General features: G+C 39.4%; 1 protein-coding gene and 1 pseudogene across 4 annotated transcripts; both read left to right on the top strand.

The window, feature by feature from the left end:
• Positions 1 to 10,570: 10,570 nt before the first annotated feature.
• LOC146696863 (uncharacterized) lies at positions 10,571 to 15,581 on the top strand (annotated as a pseudogene).
• LOC146696862 (uncharacterized) lies at positions 11,068 to 18,654 on the top strand. Of its 4 annotated transcripts, XM_085475193.1 has the most exons (7): positions 15,540 to 15,804; positions 15,919 to 16,027; positions 16,304 to 16,721; positions 17,119 to 17,278; positions 17,837 to 17,972; positions 18,162 to 18,215; positions 18,390 to 18,654. In XM_085475193.1, the coding sequence occupies exons 1-6, from the start codon at positions 15,609 to 15,611 to the stop codon at positions 18,184 to 18,186; spliced, it is 1,044 nt and encodes a 347-aa protein (XP_085331319.1). In that variant the 5' UTR covers positions 15,540 to 15,608; the 3' UTR covers positions 18,187 to 18,215; positions 18,390 to 18,654. The 4 variants fall into 4 exon arrangements, with proteins under 4 accessions (XP_085331320.1, XP_085331317.1, XP_085331319.1 ...); XM_085475194.1 differs by lacking the exons at positions 18,162 to 18,215; positions 18,390 to 18,654 and adding an exon at positions 11,068 to 11,153 and having other exon boundaries at positions 15,625 to 15,804; positions 17,837 to 18,052; XM_085475191.1 differs by lacking the exons at positions 18,162 to 18,215; positions 18,390 to 18,654 and adding an exon at positions 11,068 to 11,153 and having other exon boundaries at positions 15,608 to 15,804; positions 17,837 to 18,052.
• The last annotated feature ends 5,349 nt before the right edge of the window (positions 18,655 to 24,003 follow it).

Here is a 24,003-nt window from a genome sequence, read left to right as displayed (position 1 = left end):
TAGGCAAGAAGATTGAAACCAGGAGCTGAGGTTCTCTGTGTCCAAGGGAGTACGATCAGCGGGGATAGACAGCTGGTTAAAAGCAGTTGAGAACTGGGCAGCAGTGAAAGGGTTAATAATCCGACAGCGGCGAACAGGAGCACCGGTTTGAGCTGTAGTGCGTGAAAACACAACATCAAATAATACAGCCATATGGTCAGAGAAAGCAGTGTCAGTCACTTCCACATTAGACACAGGTAGACTGTGTGACAAGACCAGGTCTAGTGTGTGTCCGTGTTCATGTGTGGGACCAGGTATGGACCAGATTAAAAGAGTCAATGAGGCTTAAAAACTCCTTCACCAGAGGTTTATCAGGGCAACAGACATGGATATTAAAATCTCCCAGCTAGAAATTCTGAAAAGTCATTTATGAAATTCTTATTGTATTTAGGGGGACGATAAATAACAGCAAAGAGCACAGAGTTAGAGCGATTAACTTCAAAACACGTGAGCTCAAAGCTGGAAAACGAGGGCTGTAAAACACACTGTTTACATTTAAATCCTTTTTAAAAACAACCACCGTACCTCCTCCTCTCCCTGATGTCCTTGGTGTGTTAAAATAGGAACAACCCGCTGGTAAGGGTTCAGATAAAGTACTGGACTCACCAGTATTAAGCCAAGTCTCCGTGACACACATGAAGTCTAGTTTCCAGGAGGTGAATAACTCATTCAGAATAAAAGATTTGTTCACCAGCGATCTGGCGTTTACCAGCCCAATCCTGACAGGAGCCGGGGATGAGGTAAAAACCCCAGCGGCACAGGGAGTCCGACACAGCGGCCTCAGATTGCGGAGGTTCGCCCGGCGCACGTTGAGCCGAGGGGGACAGGGGTCATGGAGGGGCGGCGCATCATCCTGGCAGACCACGGGGATGAGGCAGGAACCCACGGGGTCCAGGAAACGTCGGTGCACAAAAACTCCAGGAAATAATCTCTGTATTCCTTTGACGGTAGTGGGATGGTGTGCTAAAGAGATCTTGAGTTTAACCAGCCGACCACTGCGCCTACCCCGACGTCTTCGCCGGGGAGGTAGCATGACTGCACGGCATGGGCAAGTTGGGATATGTGACAGCAACGGACACCATGAATTCTGACCTCCGTTAGAAAATGGAGCTGTATTTTGTCCAGAACTTTGGAGGTTCAGAAGCGATTGGCGATCGTACACCAGTAATGACCCGATTTCTTGAGTGACACACGACAGGAGCAATATAAAAACAAACAAAACTGACAGCGACAGACGAGCAGCCACGTACACCGGCGCCATCTTTGCATTCATCTTGGACATGAATGCTTTGCCTCCAAGTATGTTTAGATTCTAAGGAGATGTCTAGGATGCAACTTGACTTTCAATGGTGACCCGCAAGTCATAACTATGTTTAAAATAGGCGTCCTTTTATATTCTTTTTAATGGCCACATATTTGTAGAATTTCTTCGATCAGTTTCTCTAGACTAAGAGGAAGTTGTTGCAAAGGTATTGTAAAGTAACCAAAAAATTAATGTTTGTAGAGGTTTTTGTGTACAACACTAAAAAGAAAACGGCAGTGGAAGGAAAAAATACTTTGTTTTTAGTGCATCTTTTGGCAGCTGTTTCACCGACTCATGTATCCTGTGACTGGACTTTAAAAGAGCTACAGTTTTGATGTTCATATTGTCAATACAAAGTTAGAGTCAATGGTTTTGTACAGTAAAAGCTTGTATCCCTCAGGGTTGTATATGCTCGCTGCTGTGCTGGTTTTGTTTATTGGTCTCTCTCAAGTTCTCTTGTGCAGTCCCCGGAGATATCAACATTAAATTGCTTTTTGGTTCAGAAGCTACAGATGCATTAGAAGTTGTAATGGACTTTGCCTTAGTGAAGGCGTCAGGCAGTGTATTGATTGTGCCTACTGGGTACAGCTGAAACACCTCTGAATAATTCATGTCTCTATTACAATTATTGTCCTAATTGTAACAATGTTTGGATGGCAAACTGCAAGGAAGGGGGAAAAAAAACTTACTTTGTCTTTCTCTGTCTGCCTTATATTATGTCAAACTGTGAATTGTAATGTGATCATTTTTCATACGTTATAATCTTATCCATTACGAAGATGATAACTTGTGTTGCCTGAAAGGCAAACAAAGTTTTAGACGGATCACGCCTCTTAGTTTTAATTAAAAATCACAGACAGCTTAATTGCAGTGCAGTTGTGCTCTGCTGGCCTGTGATTGCTTCAGAAACGGAAAACGAGATTGTACGAGGGACTGCTGCTAATATTGCTCCGTGCTTCTTGCCCCATCGCTCTCCCATCAAGTGGACTTTGCAAACTTTTCTTTACAAGTTTCTTATCACCGTGTAATAAAGTGTCCTTGGAGGATGGATTCTTTAAAACAGTACTTTGATAGGTGAAAACTGCAGGGACAAAATGTCACTTGAACTCATTCTGTATGCAACAGAAAGTCAAGCGAGGCGCTTAAAGTTCTTCAGCTCTTTGAGGCTATTGTGTCATATTTGCATCTATTGAAGTAAGCCGCTTTTGAAATGTACCTCAGCAGAATTATGTATTTCTGAATTGATAATGCTGATCTGTAATTCACTGCAGCCTCTTAACAGTATGTAAGATGCCATACATATTTATGAAAATCTCAGCCTCTGGCTTACATTTAGCTGATTGTGCACTTCCCATACAGTCCAGTCTGGTCATAATCCATCATTATGTCTTGAAGGGGAACGACTGCCCCCACCTCCTGCACCCCGCTCAAGGTGTGTTAAATTATTGGAGATTTTTATTGAAATGTTTTAAGTAATTTTTCATTGTATTGTATTTATTGTGTGAGCTTATCAGTGAAACATTCTCGCATGAATTGAAAATGTTGCTGCTCGATTCAACATTTTTTATTATCATCGCTGATTCTTCCCTGTGTTTCAATCTTGATACATAATAAAGAGGTTTAACTATAACCGTGCTTTCCCTTTGCACTTTAAAAAGAATTCTGACTCTTAATAATATTCATCCCTTTACTTGCTGATTTGTTTCTTGTGTTATTCTCTTAAATTCCTTGCATCTGATTCCCTAGGGCACCTTGTTTTTTAGCCATTTGTTCTCCAAATTTAGACTCTTTTACCTGTCTGCTGATGTACCCATGTCGCCCTTTCACTAGAAGTCTTATTTGTCCCAAAAATGATTTGAGTGATTCTGTGATGCAGTGGGTTGAAAGCCTCCTGTAATCACAAACGTCTTATTTGTGGTCTGACAGCATTTCAAACGTAATTGATAAGTGTTGGCGTCGGCATCAAAGTAAAATAACATTTGTACATCAGAAGCTGTCAGTAACTTCACAATCAAGTATTAAATTGGGTTGCTATTTGATAGGGCTAAAAACAAAAAAACAAAAAACCACAGAAACAAAACAACATTATCTGATTACCCGGTGCATGCACACTCCACTAAGGAAAAAATAAATAAAAAAGCTGTTTACAGAGACTCCAGCTCCCTCAAATTGAGTTAGGATTAAAAAGTACTATTGATTTCCCTATAATAACAACACTTCTGTTTTTGCTAAGCCTAATGTTCCCTTGGTGCAGTTTAAGACCAAATGTTGCCTGAGTCCTAATTTCCCTAAATTGCTCAATCATCAAGTCCCAGTACAATCAGATGGTGACATTCCAAGTTTCATTGTTACCAACCTTGTTCGAAAAAGACTTTGAGAGTTGTTTAAATCAGGTGTATTTAAAAAGTGAAAAAATTAGCAGTGTTTTTATCATCTGGAGCTTAACTCTGGTTTGATTATATTATGGCATTTATTTGGCTTACTTCAGCTCATTTGTCTCACTTAAGGTAGAAGTAGTTGATGTGTTTTCAGTGAAATGTCCATGACCCCATTTATAAGCACATACAGACACACAGTGTCAAAAAGAGCCCTGAATATACTAGAATAGCTTGACCATATCTCATTCTTCCATATTCTCCCAGTCTCTGTTGATGATCTAAAACTTGAGTGTTAACCATCACAATTGTTTCCAAAAGCCATTAGTAGGGATGGGTACCGGTGTCCGGTGCCATGATGGCACCGGTTCTGACATAAACGGTAGTAACCAGACCGAAAAGCAGTGCACATTTCGGTGCTTTATTTCGGTGCTTTTTTTTCCTGAGCTGTGATACACTTCTAGCCAATCATTTTACGTTTCCGAGGATAGTAGGCGGGGCCAGGTACGTACGTTCTTTTATGCAGAGCTACAGATTAAAAATGCCCAAGGCGAAGCGGTCAAAAGTCTGGCTGTACTTCACAGCAAAATATGCAAACTCAGCAGCAACAAGTGCTTTAAGCTGATACTGTGATACTGTGCAAAGGAGGTAACACCTCGAATCCGATGAAACACCTGGCGACGCATAGCGTTTTTTTGTTTTTTTTCAAAAACCAAGAAATGCGCTGTATTTGATAGCTTGCTGCGAGCCCTCACACCGAGCGCATCTACTGCGGTGTGGTGCCTGTTATCGGACCCGGAGTTAGCAACATACCCAAAAACACGAAGAGGAGAGTCCTGGCCCCTAGCCCTGCCAGTGTAGCAGAAATGATGATGGATGATGATGCAGCAGCAGCCGTTCTTCTCTGCGTGAGTAGCTTAATGTTGTTCGTGTAATTTACGTTGAGTAGGCTAACCACGTTATTACATTAATGCATGTAAGGTGAACTAGCAAACATCATCATAGCTACATGCGGCTGTCTTCTTGTTTGATGGCAGATACTCCCTTCACCCTGGCCAAAAAGGCTAAAATGACCAAAGAAAAAGAGGGAAACAGCTAAACATGAGAGGTTTTTGGACAAAGTTTGTGTTTTTTCCATTGTTTAAGCACTGCTTCCAGCCAAGAGTGATACCATATATGCCCCATAGCTGCAGAAAAGGCTAACATTGTTATCTTTTTACAAAAAACAGCTGAACATGAGAGGTTTTTGGACCAATTTTGTGTTCTCCATTCTTTAAGCACCGGTTTGAGCACCGTTTAAGCACCGGCACCGTTTCAAAAGTACCGGTTTGGCACCGGTATCGGATAAAACCTAAACGATACCCATCCCTAGCCATTAGTTTGATGTATATTGTTTATATTTCAAACCTTTCTTGTATGCCCAGGGTGTGGATCAGGGGTCTGTAATGAATTTTGATCTACAGATCAATTTACAATTTTGGATTTTACAACACTTACAACACTACCATGTACAAAATTAACAACAATAATAAAAGTTATTTATGAGAATGGGAAACATTTCACAAATTGATTATTTCAAAGCAGTGGTAAAGTGTTTCCTACACTCACTGAAATGGGAGCTCAGGTGCCAATTGAAAATGTTCTGGTACATTATCCTTTTCTTTATTGTTATTTCTGCAAATAGTAAAACTCAACATGTGTTTAAAATATACAGAAAGCCATCAATAAGAAATTAATATGGTGAATTACTTCATTTTAAAACAGTACATTGTATTGTTTTTTTTTCCCTATGTTAGCACTGTTGTCTCACATGAACAAGGTCCTGGCTTCAAATCCACCAGCTGGCTAGGGCCTTCCTCTGTGTCGCTTGCATGTTTTTCCAGCCTCTTCCCACAGGCACACACACACACAACCATTAAACACAAGAAAATGGGTGGATAGACTGTTTCCGAGGTTCCCACGTGGCCCTTCGAAGACCAGCAGGTTCCTGTCTCTACCTGGTTGGAACAGAGACAGTTCTCGTGACAGGGTCATGGCTGCGTTCATGACTGGCATGTACAGTTTCACAGTTTTAAGATTTAGATTTTAATATTTTCATTTGTGTCTCTTTGAGTCACTTTAGGAAGTCATCAGATGAGTTTGAACTGTACACTATGTAAAGCTTAAGCATCATTTTCAATATCTTAGTAAAATAAAATAAATGTATAAGTAAAGGAAGGAAAAAGCCATCAACATAAGCAAATTATTTCAAACATCATTCTCTATTTATTTTTTAAAATATCTTAGAATTAATTTTGAACATCAATAAATCCTTAAATATAACATTAAGTTAACCCAGTGATATTGTATTGCTGTTTGTAACTAAAACTCCTGCTTAAATGCAGACAGGCAAATGCAGTCCATTTTGTCCCCCCAAGTACAATAATGTGCAATAATATCTGACATGTGTGGTTATCACTCCTCAGGGCTGCACAGATGTTGAACTGTAAAATCGAGCCCAGGGCAGCTGAAAAATGCAAAGTGACTAAATTAGCATTCAGTTGGTTGTATATCTGTGAGTAAAAATCTTGCTAAAAATGGGGGGGAGAAAATAAACTTTAGCCTTGGATTGTGTGCTCTTAATGAATTCAGTGTTGATAAATTTGTTTAAACATGAGGGAAACAAGATGATTTGGAGTGCCAACGTAACAAGGCCAACTCACTCAACAGCTGAGTGCAGACTCATATGCAACTTCACACGGAACAAGGTTAGCACACAGCGCAAGTGGAAAGTACTTACTTCAACTCTTCATGTACAGTAATTTGACTTTGTCCCATTTGATGAAATGGAAAGCCCAACTAGTGCAAAACGTTACACACGGCAACAACCAAGGGATGTTTAAAAAATAATGACAGTAACCTGATTTCATAGCGTAGAAAGTGCAAGCACACACAGTAAAGTCAGTATGTCGGAAGCTTTGAATTGTCATTGTGAGGATTAATAAAGAATGAGCTTCTTTAATGTTTCGCCTGAGTGAGCTCATAAAAGCCGACGTGTAGTGAAGGAAGAGCTGGAATACAAATAAACTCAGGCCTAATAAATGTCACTACTCTCCTTTTGTGTTTTCAAGGTATTCAGGAAATGGGAGACGTGGGTGTCCACGTTAGGGAGACAGGAGAAAGAGGCTGGGAAACTAATTTTTCAGACGCTTGGTAAAGGGCATTGTAAAATGCTCTCAATTTGTCATACACAATTGGCTGCATGCTTTCAGAGCACAGTGGGAAAAGGCTGTATTTTTATGTAAGGTCTCTGCTCTATCTGATTCTACCTCATCACTGGAGACTCAGCAAGAATCTGATGCGATGAATTGCCAGAATGAGGTTTTGTGAATGTGCAAAACTCTTCCTAGGCCCATCGTACATTTTGTCTGTGTACGCCTTTTCTTTTTGCTCCACTTCAAGTTATTTACACATTCTGATTCACCTCTCTTGCTTTACTGATTCAATTCAGACTTGAGGCATTTCTGCAGCCATCTTGTGTCCACACTGAATAACAGTCTAATTGACAAACATATTCACCTTCTTTTTTTTTCTTCACAAGGACATCTGACATTGACTGCTTTGCTTCGTGAGACAATGTTGCCAGACTAGCAGCTGCCTCACAAAAGGCTAGTCAGCGGGGTGAATGCAATATGCAACCTGGCTATGTAAAATCGGTTTGCAGAGTAGTTTTGTGGGCAGTGAGGAGGATGGCGGTCAGCTGAAGTGCAGCGTTTGATGGATAAACCTGCTCGCAGTGATGCGATGCGGGCAGGACTTTGCGGCTCAAAAAAGCACCTAAAAAAAGACAACTGGTTTCAGTTCGGGACTCTGGGTAGAGCCTCCTTCGTATCTTTTTAGCAGTAAACCGTGTAAGGAATAAATGGACATTTTGTAACTTTATCAGGGGAAAGACTGTTTCACAGGACCAAAATGTATATTAATGCTTTTTTCATGTGGGAGGACTTTTACCATTTTTATGCCACATTGGCGGCGTATCTCTGGGGAAGGTTTGGTTGGTCAGTCTGTTGGTCTGCCCACAACTATGATGAGATTTTATTTATAGGGAAATGAAGCTTAATAACTCTGAAAATCTTTTGAGCTCCACCACCCAGTAAACACCAGTATGTGGGCCCCACGTGGGCTATGGGGGTTCCAAGTGGGGATGGGCTTACAATGGGCATCCAATCTGGGACCCACCCAGGTAGGACCCACCTGAGCCAGCCCATTTCACAAATTGATTATTTCAAAGCAGTGGTAAAGTGTTTCCTACACTCACTGAAATGGGAGCTCAGGTGCCAATTGAAAATGTTCTGGTACATTATCCTTTTCTTTATTGTTATTTCTGCAAATAGTAAAACTCAACATGTGTTTAAAATATACAGAAAGCCATCAATAAGAAATTAATATGGTGAATTACTTCATTTTAAAACAGTACATTGTATTGTTTTTTTTTCCCTATGTTAGCACTGTTGTCTCACATGAACAAGGTCCTGGCTTCAAATCCACCAGCTGGCTAGGGCCTTCCTCTGTGTCGCTTGCATGTTTTTCCAGCCTCTTCCCACAGGCACACACACACACAACCATTAAACACAAGAAAATGGGTGGATAGACTGTTTCCGAGGTTCCCACGTGGCCCTTCGAAGACCAGCAGGTTCCTGTCTCTACCTGGTTGGAACAGAGACAGTTCTCGTGACAGGGTCATGGCTGCGTTCATGACTGGCATGTACAGTTTCACAGTTTTAAGATTTAGATTTTAATATTTTCATTTGTGTCTCTTTGAGTCACTTTAGGAAGTCATCAGATGAGTTTGAACTGTACACTATGTAAAGCTTAAGCATCATTTTCAATATCTTAGTAAAATAAAATAAATGTATAAGTAAAGGAAGGAAAAAGCCATCAACATAAGCAAATTATTTCAAACATCATTCTCTATTTATTTTTTAAAATATCTTAGAATTAATTTTGAACATCAATAAATCCTTAAATATAACATTAAGTTAACCCAGTGATATTGTATTGCTGTTTGTAACTAAAACTCCTGCTTAAATGCAGACAGGCAAATGCAGTCCATTTTGTCCCCCCAAGTACAATAATGTGCAATAATATCTGACATGTGTGGTTATCACTCCTCAGGGCTGCACAGATGTTGAACTGTAAAATCGAGCCCAGGGCAGCTGAAAAATGCAAAGTGACTAAATTAGCATTCAGTTGGCTGTATATCTGTGAGTAAAAATCTTGCTAAAAATGGGGGGGAGAAAATAAACTTTAGCCTTGGATTGTGTGCTCTTAATGAATTCAGTGTTGATAAATTTGTTTAAACATGAGGGAAACAAGATGATTTGGAGTGCCAACGTAACAAGGCCAACTCACTCAACAGCTGAGTGCAGACTCATATGCAACTTCACACGGAACAAGGTTAGCACACAGCGCAAGTGGAAAGTACTTACTTCAACTCTTCATGTACAGTAATTTGACTTTGTCCCATTTGATGAAATGGAAAGCCCAACTAGTGCAAAACGTTACACACGGCAACAACCAAGGGATGTTTAAAAAATAATGACAGTAACCTGATTTCATAGCGTAGAAAGTGCAAGCACACACAGTAAAGTCAGTATGTCGGAAGCTTTGAATTGTCATTGTGAGGATTAATAAAGAATGAGCTTCTTTAATGTTTCGCCTGAGTGAGCTCATAAAAGCCGACGTGTAGTGAAGGAAGAGCTGGAATACAAATAAACTCAGGCCTAATAAATGTCACTACTCTCCTTTTGTGTTTTCAAGGTATTCAGGAAATGGGAGACGTGGGTGTCCACGTTAGGGAGACAGGAGAAAGAGGCTGGGAAACTAATTTTTCAGACGCTTGGTAAAGGGCATTGTAAAATGCTCTCAATTTGTCATACACAATTGGCTGCATGCTTTCAGAGCACAGTGGGAAAAGGCTGTATTTTTATGTAAGGTCTCTGCTCTATCTGATTCTACCTCATCACTGGAGACTCAGCAAGAATCTGATGCGATGAATTGCCAGAATGAGGTTTTGTGAATGTGCAAAACTCTTCCTAGGCCCATCGTACATTTTGTCTGTGTACGCCTTTTCTTTTTGCTCCACTTCAAGTTATTTACACATTCTGATTCACCTCTCTTGCTTTACTGATTCAATTCAGACTTGAGGCATTTCTGCAGCCATCTTGTGTCCACACTGAATAACAGTCTAATTGACAAACATATTCACCTTCTTTTTTTTTCTTCACAAGGACATCTGACATTGACTGCTTTGCTTCGTGAGACAATGTTGCCAGACTAGCAGCTGCCTCACAAAAGGCTAGTCAGCGGGGTGAATGCAATATGCAACCTGGCTATGTAAAATCGGTTTGCAGAGTAGTTTTGTGGGCAGTGAGGAGGATGGCGGTCAGCTGAAGTGCAGCGTTTGATGGATAAACCTGCTCGCAGTGATGCGATGCGGGCAGGACTTTGCGGCTCAAAAAAGCACCTAAAAAAAGACAACTGGTTTCAGTTCGGGACTCTGGGTAGAGCCTCCTTCGTATCTTTTTAGCAGTAAACCGTGTAAGGAATAAATGGACATTTTGTAACTTTATCAGGGGAAAGACTGTTTCACAGGACCAAAATGTATATTAATGCTTTTTTCATGTGGGAGGACTTTTACCATTTTTATGCCACATTGGCGGCGTATCTCTGGGGAAGGTTTGGTTGGTCAGTCTGTTGGTCTGCCCACAACTATGATGAGATTTTATTTATAGGGAAATGAAGCTTAATAACTCTGAAAATCTTTTGAGCTCCACCACCCAGTAAACACCAGTATGTGGGCCCCACGTGGGCTATGGGGGTTCCAAGTGGGGATGGGCTTACAATGGGCATCCAATCTGGGACCCACCCAGGTAGGACCCACCTGAGCCAGCCCAGATGGGCTATGTTCTATGGGCACCATATGGGTAACATATGGGAAGTTGCATGAACAGGCAACTGAGTTTAATGACCTTAGTTAAGTATAATTATTAGTCATGTGTAAGTATAAACATGAATTAAGATGAAATAACTGATAATAAATTATGCCACAGGCAGCATATGTATATTTAATTAATAACAAAATATACATATAAAATATATTAATATAAGTGAAACACAAAGAACAGATATGACTTAAAATTGTAAGACGCTTAATAAAATAAAATAAATGGTTTTACATTTGAGTGGGAAAAAAATTTCACTCCATGTAGGAGGGTTAGGGTTAACCCTTTTTGAAATCTCGCGTTATTTCATGAAATATCACGAGGTTTTCTTGAACCCGTCCCCCCCCCATTCTGGAACATTCTTCATTTCGCGCCCTTGGACAAAGCTGACAGTTAAGCTGACAATTTTTGGATTAAGTGCATCTTTGAGCTACGAACTTATCTGCAGTAAGGGTAAGAACTTTTTTGACTTAATTTGAACCCCTAAGTATAAATGAAATGTTTACAAAGTTATGATGCTGCAAAGTAATGAATGGCACAAGTGCTGGCAAACTTTTTCCTAGCACTCAAGCAATGCTAAGCTAGTTGAAATTTTTACGTAATGTTGGATTTAGCCAATTTTCACAGTTTGAAAGCATTTTCTGGTGTCCTGTATACTGCTTAACTAGCACCAAAATTAATTACTGCGTGTACTTAACATCAAGTTGTACTTAAACGTTATCTTGGTTTTTCTCTATGATTAGTATTAATAAAGGACTGTATTAGACCAATTTAACGAAGTTCTAATTTTTTAAGAGGAATATGGGAGGGTATTTTCACTATCAGAGCAACCAAAATTGCTTTGGTGTTGTCTTTATCAGCTTCATTCCTCACCGCTAAGTGATGAGGGTAGGCCATGGCCATGAGCAACTAGTCCCCAGCTTTTGCCCCTGTGTCAGGAGCATGCACAGCAGTCAGAGAGGCAGATCAGTGAGCACTCTATTTCTGTAGAAGACATAATCATCATTTTTCATGCCATTGTTTTCATTTTTCCAGAAAAAGCAAATAAAATATAGGTGTTCTTGATTTGTTTGGGGTTTTTTTTTCATACACACTTTAGTATGCAACTTTATGTGTGTAGTTGTTTTAGTGAGAACTTAATCAGAAATAGTGTACTGACTCTAGAATCTGCCTCTCACTGTTGTGCAAGCTCTGTACATGAGGGAAACTGATTATTTAAGCAGAACTGATCGGTCTTGTTAGGGCCACAGTGCCAACTCCTTTTACTATGATTGCTGTGGCCCTCCTTTTTTCCTTTTGTAATGTATATTTGGCTAGAATCTACACATTTATTTATTTATAAAAAAGAAAAGCAATTGCTCTTTGGATGTGGTTCTAAAGATCTGTGATCTTTAAGTGTTTGTCTGGTGCCTGATTTGTGCATGTGCACTGTTATTTTAATTTGTTTCATTATGGCTTAAATTTGTTTGAATTTTGTGCATGCTCCTTTATCAACCTTCCTTCATGGACAGCTTGTGTGGTTATTGGCCAGGAGGGTTTGCAATGATCTCAAAACTTGAGATGTTTGTTGTTTTGATTATGACTTGGCTGACTATGGCTACTTATAAATTGCATAGTCACACTATTACATTAATATGTTATTAATATCTGTATATTGGTTTGATTTTGCTGTTGGACAGTGGAGTGAATAGTAGCAAGGGTTATGTGTGGTTTATCTCTTTCTTTATTTTTACAGACTTTGACATAAGAAGCAGTGTATATTTCAAAATTCATTTATATTCAAAATTTGATTCATGCCAGAAATATACTAGTAGGAATCTTTTTTTGAGTTTGTAACAATTAGAATTGTTACTTTATAAAGTGATGTCAGGGTCTTTTATTGTAATACAACAGCTTTTAAGGCTGGTGTAAGCATCACAGCAGATGTCTTTATGCCAAAGTAACTGAGGATAAAACACAGAAAAACATGAAGGAGATTTTCCTGGAGTGGCTTTTTAAATCAGATAACCTTAGAAATATTCTGCAGTTGAACAAAAACTGAAGAAAACCATGAATCAATATATGAACATTACCTGATGCTGCTGAAGTAAAGCAGAGCAAAGTTACAGAGGTTTTATTAGAGGTTTTATTAGAGAACAAGCTGAGTTTTTTGCAATTTGGCATAATTTGGCACAAAAAAACAACTGACAACAGCGCTAAGCACAACCGTACACTGATGTATAATAAGCAAGGGAATAATGTGGAAAACAGATTTCAGATGGGGAAACTTTTCTCGAAGTACACTACGAGAGAGCTGTGCAGGAAGTGTGATTTTTCTTTTTTTTTTTCTTTTTTTTTTTTAAATTGTGGTGAAAACAAGACAGCAAGAGGGAATTAATGACAGTATTTATCAAATATGAAGCGTAGTTTGGATCTTCTTTTGCTGCTGGTTCAGTTAATTTTGGTTGGAGAGTGATGAAACCTGCATCATCAGAATTAGTGAGCTGTCGGCTTTCAGCCCTGACGGAGTGTCAGTGTACCTGCCCTCGGCGAAAAAGCTGACATCTCACACATTTTGATGCATCGGTTCCGCGCTTTGTGTTTACATCTTTGTTCCTATATTTCTAATACACAAGTGACAGCCAAATGCTAAAGTGAATGAAATTTAAGAAAATGGCTTTATTAACCACGATTAATAACATGTAAATGTGCTTTGGATAGTTGTCAGGCCCCAATAATATTTCTGAGTAAGGACCTGTTGATGTAGTTAGTGTAACCTATCCAAGCTGTTACCCAGGTGACTGAAAAATACTACATTTTATCATTTTTATACATTTTATCTTTCAGAAAGCAATGGAGCAATCTGAGAGGACAAAGAGAAGAAAAATAGCTGCGAAAGTTGTGAACATTTACGTCTCGTTTCACAGCAGAATGAGTTAGATCATCATCAGGACTTAATTTTTTTCTCAGATTCTTTTGAGAATAAACCCCTTGTGGAAGAGTACCATGATTGCGATGAACATGCTGGAGTCAGTTCACAAAATGAACAATCTGCAGACATTTTTTATGATGCTTTGGACTTTGACGTGTTTCCTGAAGACTCTGAAAGTGGGGTGTCTGAGTTTAATGAATTTGATCTGGACGATGACTGTTTCGATTCTGATGCTTTTTCAGACACACCAGATGATACAAAAGGACTTGCAGAGTGGGCTGCAGAATATAATGTGTCACATAATGCTTTGTCTGCCCTTCTTAAAATTCTTAGACAGAAAGGTCTTAATGTACCACTAGATGCTCGAACATTGATGTCAACTGCCCGCAAATGTAATGTGATAAATGTGGCTGGGGGATCATACTACCATTTTGGTTTAAAGAATTCAATTGTTGCAGCATTGGAGCTTTTAGATTTTGATTTAAAGAAACTAACAAACAATCTAACACTTAGAATTAATGTTGATGGTCTACCTTTATTCCGCAGCAACAATGTTAGTCTGTGGCCTATTCTGGGTAGAATCAAGGAGATCCCAAATTGTGATGTTTTTGTGATCGGGTTATACTCAGGTACAACCAAACCTTCTAATGTACAGGAGTACTTGAATGACTTTGTACAAGATGTAAGGGCAAGATGGAGTTCAGTATAATGGTGTCCATTTCAGTGTTGCTGCTCCAGATGCATTCATTTGTGATGCACCTGCTCGTGCTTTTCTTAAATGTGTGAAGGGACACACTGGCTATTATGCGTGTGAGCGGTGCACTCAAAAGGGCATGTATGTGAATAGGAGATTGTGTTTTCCTGAAATTTCTGCTGAGAAAAGGACTGATGAGACTTTTCGTGCTATGGCCTACAAAGAGCATCAGGTTGGGGTGTCACCTCTGAATGAGTTGGGTGTGGGACTAGTCTCAGGTTTTGTGCTGGACTATATGCACCTTGTGTGTCTGGGGGTAATGCGAAAACTTATTTATCTTTGGTTAAAAGGTCCCCGAAAATGCAGACAGTCTATGCAAATTCTAACCGTGATTTCAGCATTCATGGTTTCTGTCAGGCAACATTTGCCTAAAAGTTTTGCAAGGAAACCAAGATCTCTCCTTGAAATTAGCATGTGGAAAGCAACTGAATTGAGACAATTTTTGCTTTACACAGGCCCAGTTGTTTTATTTAATAATATACCAAGCCAAATGTATAGACACTTTATACTTTTATCTGTATCTATAAGAATTCTTCTTAGTCCTGATTTGTGTATTGAGAACTGTGATTATGCAGAGGATGTTTTAAAGCAGTTTGTGAAAGATTTTGGTTCGATTTATGGTCTTGAATTTGTTGGTTATAATGTACATAATTTAATACACCTAGCTGAAGATGCGAAAAAGTTTGGACCTTTGGACAGTATTTCCTGCTTCCCATTTGAAACCTTCCTGGGTAAACTGAAAAAGATTGTGCGGAGGCCTCATAAACCTGTGGAACAAATTGTCAAGCGCGTCTATGAGACGCAAAGTATTCAGAAGAAAAGAAAAGAGAGGATGTCTGTTCCCTCTCCTCTTAAACAGCCTCATAACTCTGGACCAATAACAAGTGATCTTGGAACTTTTAAGCAGTACAGAAAATACACTGATGGACAGACATATGTTTCTTGCTCCATGGGAGATAACTGTTTCAATGTAGGGGGAAAAATTCTTATTGTGGCAAACATTTTACAGGATTGCCAAGTTGTCAAAGCACTGTGTCAGGTCTTTGAAAACTGTAATGCCTTTTTCAGCTATCCATTGGACTCAACATGCCTTGGAATTTACTTTGTTTCAAATCTGTCTAAACAAATGAATCTTGTATTACTTGATGAACTAAAACAGAAAATGGTGCTTTTGCCACTGAAGTCTGGATATGTGGCATTGCCACTGCTGTACTAGTTGGCTTCTTTTTGCTTTCTCACCAGCATGCATCCATTTGCAGTTGTTGATTTTCTGGATGGTGGAGGTGTATCCATAATTCCTTGCAAGTGGTTTACAGGACCAGCGGAAGATTCTTGTTTCTGGCCACCAGGGAGAGTCAATATCAATAAGGCTGTAAAGGATGGAGTTACTCCAGATGCAAACTGGTCACAGTACAGAGTTCGCATCTTGGGGAAAGCTGGTAAGAAGCATTTTTGTTTATTGCTACCAAATATTCTGTCATTAAAGACAGAACAAAAAATTTCCCTGTAATTTCACTAACAACATTTTGTTGATGTATGTCAAAAATTTACAGAAAACTATGAAAATGCCAGGGTGAAACTGCGGAGGTCTGAAGCAACCTCTGATCTGCAGACTGAGTCAGATTCTGGAAGCAGATTGGGAAAAGGGAAGCGGAAAAGGAGGTAATTATGTTTCTTTAAAACGCCTTAAAAGCAACAATTTATTGTGGTGATTATAAGAAAAACAAAAACAAGCTGACAGTATCTTTAGCAGACCATTACTGCTCACCAGATTTAGATATGATCTTAAAATAGCACTTTGTAACTTTTTGACTTTTAAAAATCAGTTTTAGACTCCTTTTGATGCCGGACTATACATTAATGTTTTTAGTTTGTAGGACTAACCAGTAACTAAATTGTTTGTGGGGTTTTTTAATATTTTTTTAAATTCATTTTAAGGCCAGTGATCCAGTCAAGCTCGGATGAGGATTGGGACAACGCTGCGGAACAGCCAGAGACCTCATCAACATCAGCAATGGAGAATAGACATTCAAGTGAAACTCCCCACCAGAACGTCACTCATCCATTTGTTCAGCTACCACCACCCTCAACTCCTTCACCTGTGGTTTCACAACCAGTTCCAAGACAACTTGTACAAGCCACCAATACCAGCATGTTTGTACGTGTTCTAACCCTCCTGGAAGACATTAAGGAGACTCAGAGGATCCACAGTCGAATGCTACAGTCTCTCCTCAAACAACGTGATGGACCAGTTGCTGCAGTATTACCCGAGGGTGCTGTTTTTCCTCTCCGGACAGTCGCAGATGTGGAAGCACTGGAACAAAAACTGATAGACCCTGTCTTCCTGAAAGAAGTGGTAAATAATAATGATGTAATGACAATAATTGATTAATGCCTCAATCTGCGTTTTATGCTAGCAGTTATGATTAAGGAAAGTTGGTGTTTGTTCAAACATGGTCAGTGCAATGAAGTGGCGGAAGGTGAGCTCCACAAAAGTTGCTGTTTTTGAAAATAAAATAAGTTGTACTTTACAAGTTGTGCCACGCCAAACCTTAAGAAATTACTTTTGGTGGATCAGTCATTTAGCTCTTTGCATTTACATCAGACAGTGTTTGACTTTGATACTTGACTCTTTCTCAATCAAATAGCATCAAAATTATTAAGCCTAATTACTGTGTAGCTGTGCAGGTTTTCTTTTAGGTGTGACTGATGGTACTACTGTCGGTAAAATTATTGTCCTTGTGTGTCCTAAGGTTGCTGTTGTGGCAGAGATCGGAGGGAGCACTGTTGATGAAGCCACCAGAAGAATGATGGCCTTCATTATGGACAATGCTCTTTCCAGGCAATATAACTTCGTTGGGTGCCATGGAAAGCGGGAATTTCGAGGGCTTAAGATTTTTGAAGTGCTATATGGTAAGCTCATTAGTTGTAAGATATTTTGTTGATGTTTGAATAACAGATGCTCATTTCAGCTGTAGTCAGTCTTCCAATCAATTTATCAGAATCAGAATACTTTATTGATCCCTGGGGGAAATTATTTTTTGTTACAGTGCTCCATTTTAAACCAACATTAAGACAAGACAGACAATACGCTAACTAAGAATAGTACAATATATACATATATATATACATACATACATACATAAGTCACTTATAAATAAATATTTGGAAAAGAAACATGTGTAGCTGTAGCAGCAAACAGTGTGTTAAGTGGATGCGTTGTACAGGGAGATGGCCACAGGCAGGAATGATTTCCTGTGTCGTTCAGTGGTGCTTTTCGGTAATCTCAGTCTCTCACTGAACGAGCTCACTGATTTAAGGTTTTAATACTTTGGTTCTACATTTATGTGAGATCTTATGCCGTGTCACAGTATAAATATAAGTATGTAACAAAAAAAGAGAATTACAGCTGTGTCTTTAGATTCAGTAATATAGTCTCACTTTCTTGTGGTCAATATCTGTGCTTTACAGGCAGCTTGAAAAAAAATGCTCTTACAAGCCAGATTACCAGAAAAGAGGCAGAAAAGGCAGCATCCAAGTGGTTTATTGGTGCAAGAGATAGAGGAGGAAATCGCATGGCAAGGGCACAGTGTCGCGTGCAGGAGAGGTATACCTTAGTGACTCGGTTTAGATAGACTGTGGAGATTAAATTAATTACAAATACTGTATTATTGAGGGAAATTATGTTTGGGTTTTTTATTGGGGGGGGGGGGGGGGGGGGGGGCATCAGCTCATGTTGTTCTGGAGGGTGATGGCTGCTGCCAGGAATGACCACATATTTCTCTCTGGTTTGCAGCATACTTGAAGACAGCTCTCACTAAACCGTTTTTTGGTTCCTCACTGTGTTACGGTATGTGAACAATTTCCAGTTATGTTTAGCAGTTTGTGCAATATTCTTCTTTGCACAATCAGCTCCAGGAACTCCAGCCAGTCAAACAACTTGATCAGCACAACTTTCAAAACAACTCCAGTAGTATTGCAAATCTGATGTTATTTGTGAAAAAATGCACTTTTTTTTTTTCAGGACCAATGGATCACTGAATGAGTGAGAAGCTGTGTTTCAGTGCATTTCTTTTTCGTTTAAACTGTATAACATTGATTTGTTATTGTTTTGTGTATACTGGGGACCTTTTTTGTCAACATGTTCTCTAAACAAAAAAAATATTTGTATAGTATATAAAAAATTACTGTTATACTGCATACTGTTTTAAAATGTCATATTAATCAGTATTAATAAAAAAGATAAACTGACTTTGTTGTACAGGTGATTTAAATTTTAGCTTACTGTAGTATTCAAAATCCCATCTGGGCAAGCACACTTGGGGCCACCATGGAAACTGAGGACAAAAGTAGCTGGGTCCCAGGTGGGTAACCCAGGTGGGCCCCAAATATCAGACCCGCTTCTACCCATCTTGGTCCCACACTTGTTTATTGGCTGGGCCTGATTTGGGGCCCATCCAGAGCCCGTCATTAACCCATCTGGGCAAACACACTTGGGGCCACCATGAAAACTGAGGACAAAAGTAGCTGGGTCCCAGGTGGGTAACCCAAGTGGGCCCCAACTATCAGACCCACTTCTACCCATCTGGGTCCCACACTTGTTTATTGGCTGGGCCTGATTTGGGGCCCATCCAGGGCCCGTCATTAACCTATGTGGGCAAACACACTTGGGGCCACCATGAAAACTGAGGACAAAAGTAGCTGGGTCCCAGGTGGGTAACCCAAGTGGGCCCCAACTATCAGACCCACTTCTACCCATCTGGGTCCCACACTTGTTTATTGGCTGGGCCTGATTTGGGGCCCATCCAGGGTCCGTCATTAACCTATGTGGGCAAACACATTTGGGGCCACCATGGAAACTGAGGACAAAATTAGCTGGACCCCAGTTGGGTTTCCCAAGTGGGCCCCAAATATTAGCCCTGATGCTCCCTATTTGGGCCCCACGTATGTGTGTTGACTGGGCAGTAGGTTGGCATTTGTGCTTTTCAGTGATTGTTTTAACAGCTGGATGACTCATTGTGAGACTGGGGAAGCAGATGGTTCTCAGGTGATGAATGATCTTGGTGATGACTTGACTTTTTTCTCTAGCTTCCTAGTAGATCAGCTTTCGTGTACCCTGTGCACTTCCAACATCTGTTCAACTGATAAGCACAAACTGCATGCTGGCCAAGAGTCCAAAAGACTTCGCTGATCTCCTCACTTTTCTGCATCACTGATAGTCTCATATTTGTGATTTTTTTTTTTTTTTTTTTTTTTTTTTTTTTTTTTTTTTTTTTTTTTTGTGAAAATGCCAATAGATTGCAATGAAATTTTGTACATTATATAACTAATGTATTACTGATAATCTAGGAACCCATCAACTGTTCTAATGATTCCTCTGGAAACAGCAGCCAATATTTCATGTTTGTTTACAAATGTAAATAAAATTGAAAAAGCAAAAATATGTTTAGGCAAATGGTTTAAATGTTGTAGTCAATACTGTTACTTCTACTTGTAAACAAAGACAAGCAAGAAGCACTCCAAACCTCTGCCGAGGCCCCGCACTCATTGGGCAATATTTACTTTTAAGAGAATATTCATTTTGTTTCTTTTCTTTAAAATGTTTGTAGTGTACTAAAAGCAAGTGCAACGTGCAGGCTTTTGATATTTGCCTTCTTGAAACCCATTTTAATACACTTAAAATAATTTTTGGTATAGACAGATCAATACTTTATTGATCCCAGAAGGGAAATTGTTGTATTATAGCAGTACATGTTGTTGTTGTTTTTTATTTATGTCAATCTAGAACATGTATAGCACTCATTTAATTGTTTAGTTAAAATCATTTAAATGTGTAGTAATAAATATCAAGTGAAAAATGTTTTGATCAGAAGCTTGTTTTGTGTTCTGATGTAGAAGCATTATTTTCTCTTTGACCTTGAGATTATTTATTGACCTTGAAGGAGAGGTCAGAGGTCACAGTTCAAGTTTAAGTTCAAGTTTGTTTTATTTATGTAGCATATTTAAATACAACAGCGAGGTAGACCAAAGTGTTGTACAGGGATAACAAAATAACCTGTACCAAATAACCTACAACTTATAATATTAATACCAAATAACTCTCATACAGTATTAAAAGCCAGTGCTCAAATGTGGTTGGATATCTTAAATTTTTCCACTGTACTTTCTATATGTTGACAGTACTTAACACGCTTGCAAGAATCACAGTTTCTAAGATATAAGGCTTTTTGTAAGTTTTTGACCAATAAATAATTAAGTTGTCCTTGAACACCTTGGTGGATGTAAAATGGATTTAAATATATTGTTAACATGAGCCCACACCACACCCCTACAAAGCTGTAACAGAATAAAGTCAAACCCTTTTGAGCCACAATGTTTGCAGACAGAAAGAACGACCCGCACACACACGCGCGCTATCAAAAACAAAAGAGGTAAAAGTATTTTTCTTCCAATCAGAGACTGTTTTGCTGGTCATAGTTTGAATTTCTTTAAAATGTTGATTCTTTTAACAGGTCAGACTTTATCATTTTTATACCATCTGCATTTTATCATTGTCACAGCGTGCATCTTAGCAGCCTTACAACTCCTACCCAGGTGTTATTATTTCCATACCTTTGCTGGAATTACAGTAGCTTATTACTTCACTCTGATGCAACCCAACAGCATACAGTACATCACCGAATGGAAAATGCTAACAAACCTGTTAAACACTCTGATACATGCATGTGCAGGTACACACACAGTCCTCATTCTATCAAGTCTCCTCCCCAAAGCCAAAGGCTGCCAGAGAAACAGAAGACACACGTGGAGCCCTTGAGCTGCGAGGGCCCTGGGCCAAAAAGCAACTTAAATCAATTCTGTTTGATTAGGTGCCACGGCATACACTACATCATTATAATTCCATTAACGCAGGGATGGATTTTCAATGAATGTAACTGCAGGCAAATAGTTGGGCATAATTGTGTGAAATGAAATACAGCATAGGTTTGGAATATGGGTGTGAATTTCTTTCTTTTCTCCCATTTCTCCTCCCTGTTACCAGATAAGGACTTTGCCTCATCCTAATGCTGTGGTCTTGATCTGTTTCTTTTTGCAAAGCTGCTTCTGCCCCACAGCATGTTTCAAATCTTTTAGAATGCTTAGTCTAAATTATTTCACACTTTATTATATCAGCTTTGGCTCACTGGGTCGGGGTAAGACCACCATGCAATTGCCTGAATACTGATAAATAAATACTGTATATATGCCATTGGTTACAGCATGGAGAGGTTAAGCATGTGAATAAGGTCTATTGTTGTTTTTCTACTTTGCTTTTTGAATAGTATTAGACACATTACAGCAGCAGACTCAAAGCCAGGATTTTGATAGAGGGCCGGACAGACTCGTAATGTGATTACGCATGTCATCCATGAGGGCAAGTGGCTGGTGCTTAAAAAGCATCAGAGCATGAGCAGAGCAGTGGTAAAGCCAGCCAGATTTACAGCATATTTACTGCAATTTTATGCCCAACTAATCAACCTTTTCTGAGCATATATATGAGCTATACATTAGGCAGAAATATTTGGACTTGTCCAAGGATTTTATCTCATGTTATGGAAAGTGTTTCTGTGGCTGCTGAAATAGCTCCCACTTCTTAGATAGGTTTTTTTTTTTTTCTTATTTATCTTTAATGCCTAGTCTGGCAGATGAACTCGGACTTGAACCTCCCCGGTTCTTGAGCAGAAAATGTTTGCACAAAATTTCAGCTTTTCTTCTGTATAATTTCTTTCTTCTTCTTTTTTTCAATCACTGATCACAGTCAGCTCAGAGTAAACCGGTCCTTAAGCTGCTGCAGAGTTCGTGTTGGACACGGTGCATCTTTAACACAGTGCGAGCTGGAAGGACTCATCAAATATTTGTGTCTTTCCCAGTCAAGCAACACAGTGCTTACACTGGCTGGATGACTCAGTGCCCCCATGTGCCCTCTTGGAAAGTTCCCCTGCATAGAATGGATGCTGCAGACATCCGCAGTGACAGAAAGTCACTGATGAAGGTCAACAATCCATCAGGCCCTAAGGAGGAAAAAACTCTGAGCCACTGAGTGAACATTTAAAATGATGAATGTATGCAGCAGATTAACATAAATAGAGTAAATGCTGACCAAATGTTTTCTTTGTAAGGTCAGCGTTTCTAGTTACATATCACAAATATGGTATAAGCTATAACACTAGCACCATCCTGATATAACAGCTTGAACCAAAACACTGTCATTCCCAAGCTGACTTAACTGTGCAAGTAAGTAAACAGTAATCAATAATAACTGTGCCGCTGGATAAAATGTGAAAGTGCTATGAAGCAAATTCTTCTTCAGCATGAGATGTCAGGACACATCTGTCAAATATTTCCAGCTGATCATTTTTGCCTCGAAAGCTATTTACACACCTCCACTTTCAGGTTTTCACTAGGGTAAACTGTTATACAAATACTCATACAAATCCTATAAATCCACGTGTATGCCCATCCATATCATTCATTACAATATTAACAGAGGAGCAAAACTACTGTAGTTACTCTGTGGTTCAATATTTTGCAGTGAGCCACCAGCGCTTGCCAATGAGGCAATGGAGCAACAACTGTGCCAGTTTGTGTTGAGCAAGGGGAAATCAAGGGGAGATTTATGAGCATAATAATGAATCCTATGCCCGCTTTAATTACAACGATCCTGGACTCTTTGAAGTATGCTGTTGCAGCTGGAAACCGTTTGCCTTGTGTCTGAGTCCTTTACACTGAACAGATAAACACGGATCAAGTATTAAATTTGCATGTTAGTTAGAATTTTTAAATTATTTCCTCATATTTGTCAGCATCAGTGTTAACAAATTACAGGAAGGGGAGCTTAATTTGCCAGCTCTGTTTACACGTGTAATGCTGAGAATATTTAGGATTCACTCAGACTTTCATTGTCTATTAGTGAAATCGAAACTGAACAGGGAGCTTAACTAGGTTTGTGAGGTACAGTAAGCCATTAGCAGCTCATGAGTCACGGTGCAGATGATGCTAATATATTTCGTGAGTGAATTTTGAATGTCAACCAACCACCATTCGGAGGGAAAAGATGAGCCCTGCGCAGATGCTTTTCACCCACGTTGTCTCTGATGCACCTGTCCCCACCGTATGTCAAGCACTCCAATCACCGCAAACCAACCTAAACAAGGCAAATCGATCAAAATCTGTGCCAAAGGAGGTGTGTGACAGTTCCACCTGTGTTTCACCAGGATTCACTTCCCTTTCTCTTGCCCCAGATAAAGAGTCTGATCTCTGGCAGAATAAAAACGATCTGTCAGCTCCTGGCAGGCTCGGGCTCTAATCAGACTCCCGCAACACCCACCTTCTCTCCCCAGGTGATGGTGATAGCAGGGTGGATGGGAGGGAGATCCAGTTGATAACAGTTTTTATGATTCTACATTTACATATTTTCACTTTAAGCTTTCCTTTTGGATTGATAAACATTATAAATGACAAAAAAAAATGGAAACCAAACAGACATTTTTCATTTTTACATGTTTTGTAATATTCAAATACTAGTGTTTGTTGAAACCGCAGTTTATCTTTTAATGTTAATGTTAATGTTAAATCTTTCTCTGTCCAGGGATTCATTT

Source organism: Copadichromis virginalis, linkage group LG12 (genome assembly GCF_057382275.1).
Source record: "Copadichromis virginalis isolate Kocher_CV1m ecotype Utaka linkage group LG12, C_Virginalis_male_GT1.1, whole genome shotgun sequence".
Lineage (NCBI taxonomy): Eukaryota > Metazoa > Chordata > Actinopteri > Cichliformes > Cichlidae > Copadichromis > Copadichromis virginalis.
The sequence above is the reverse complement of the archived record's forward strand: the minus strand, read 5'-3'. Positions and strand labels throughout refer to the sequence as shown.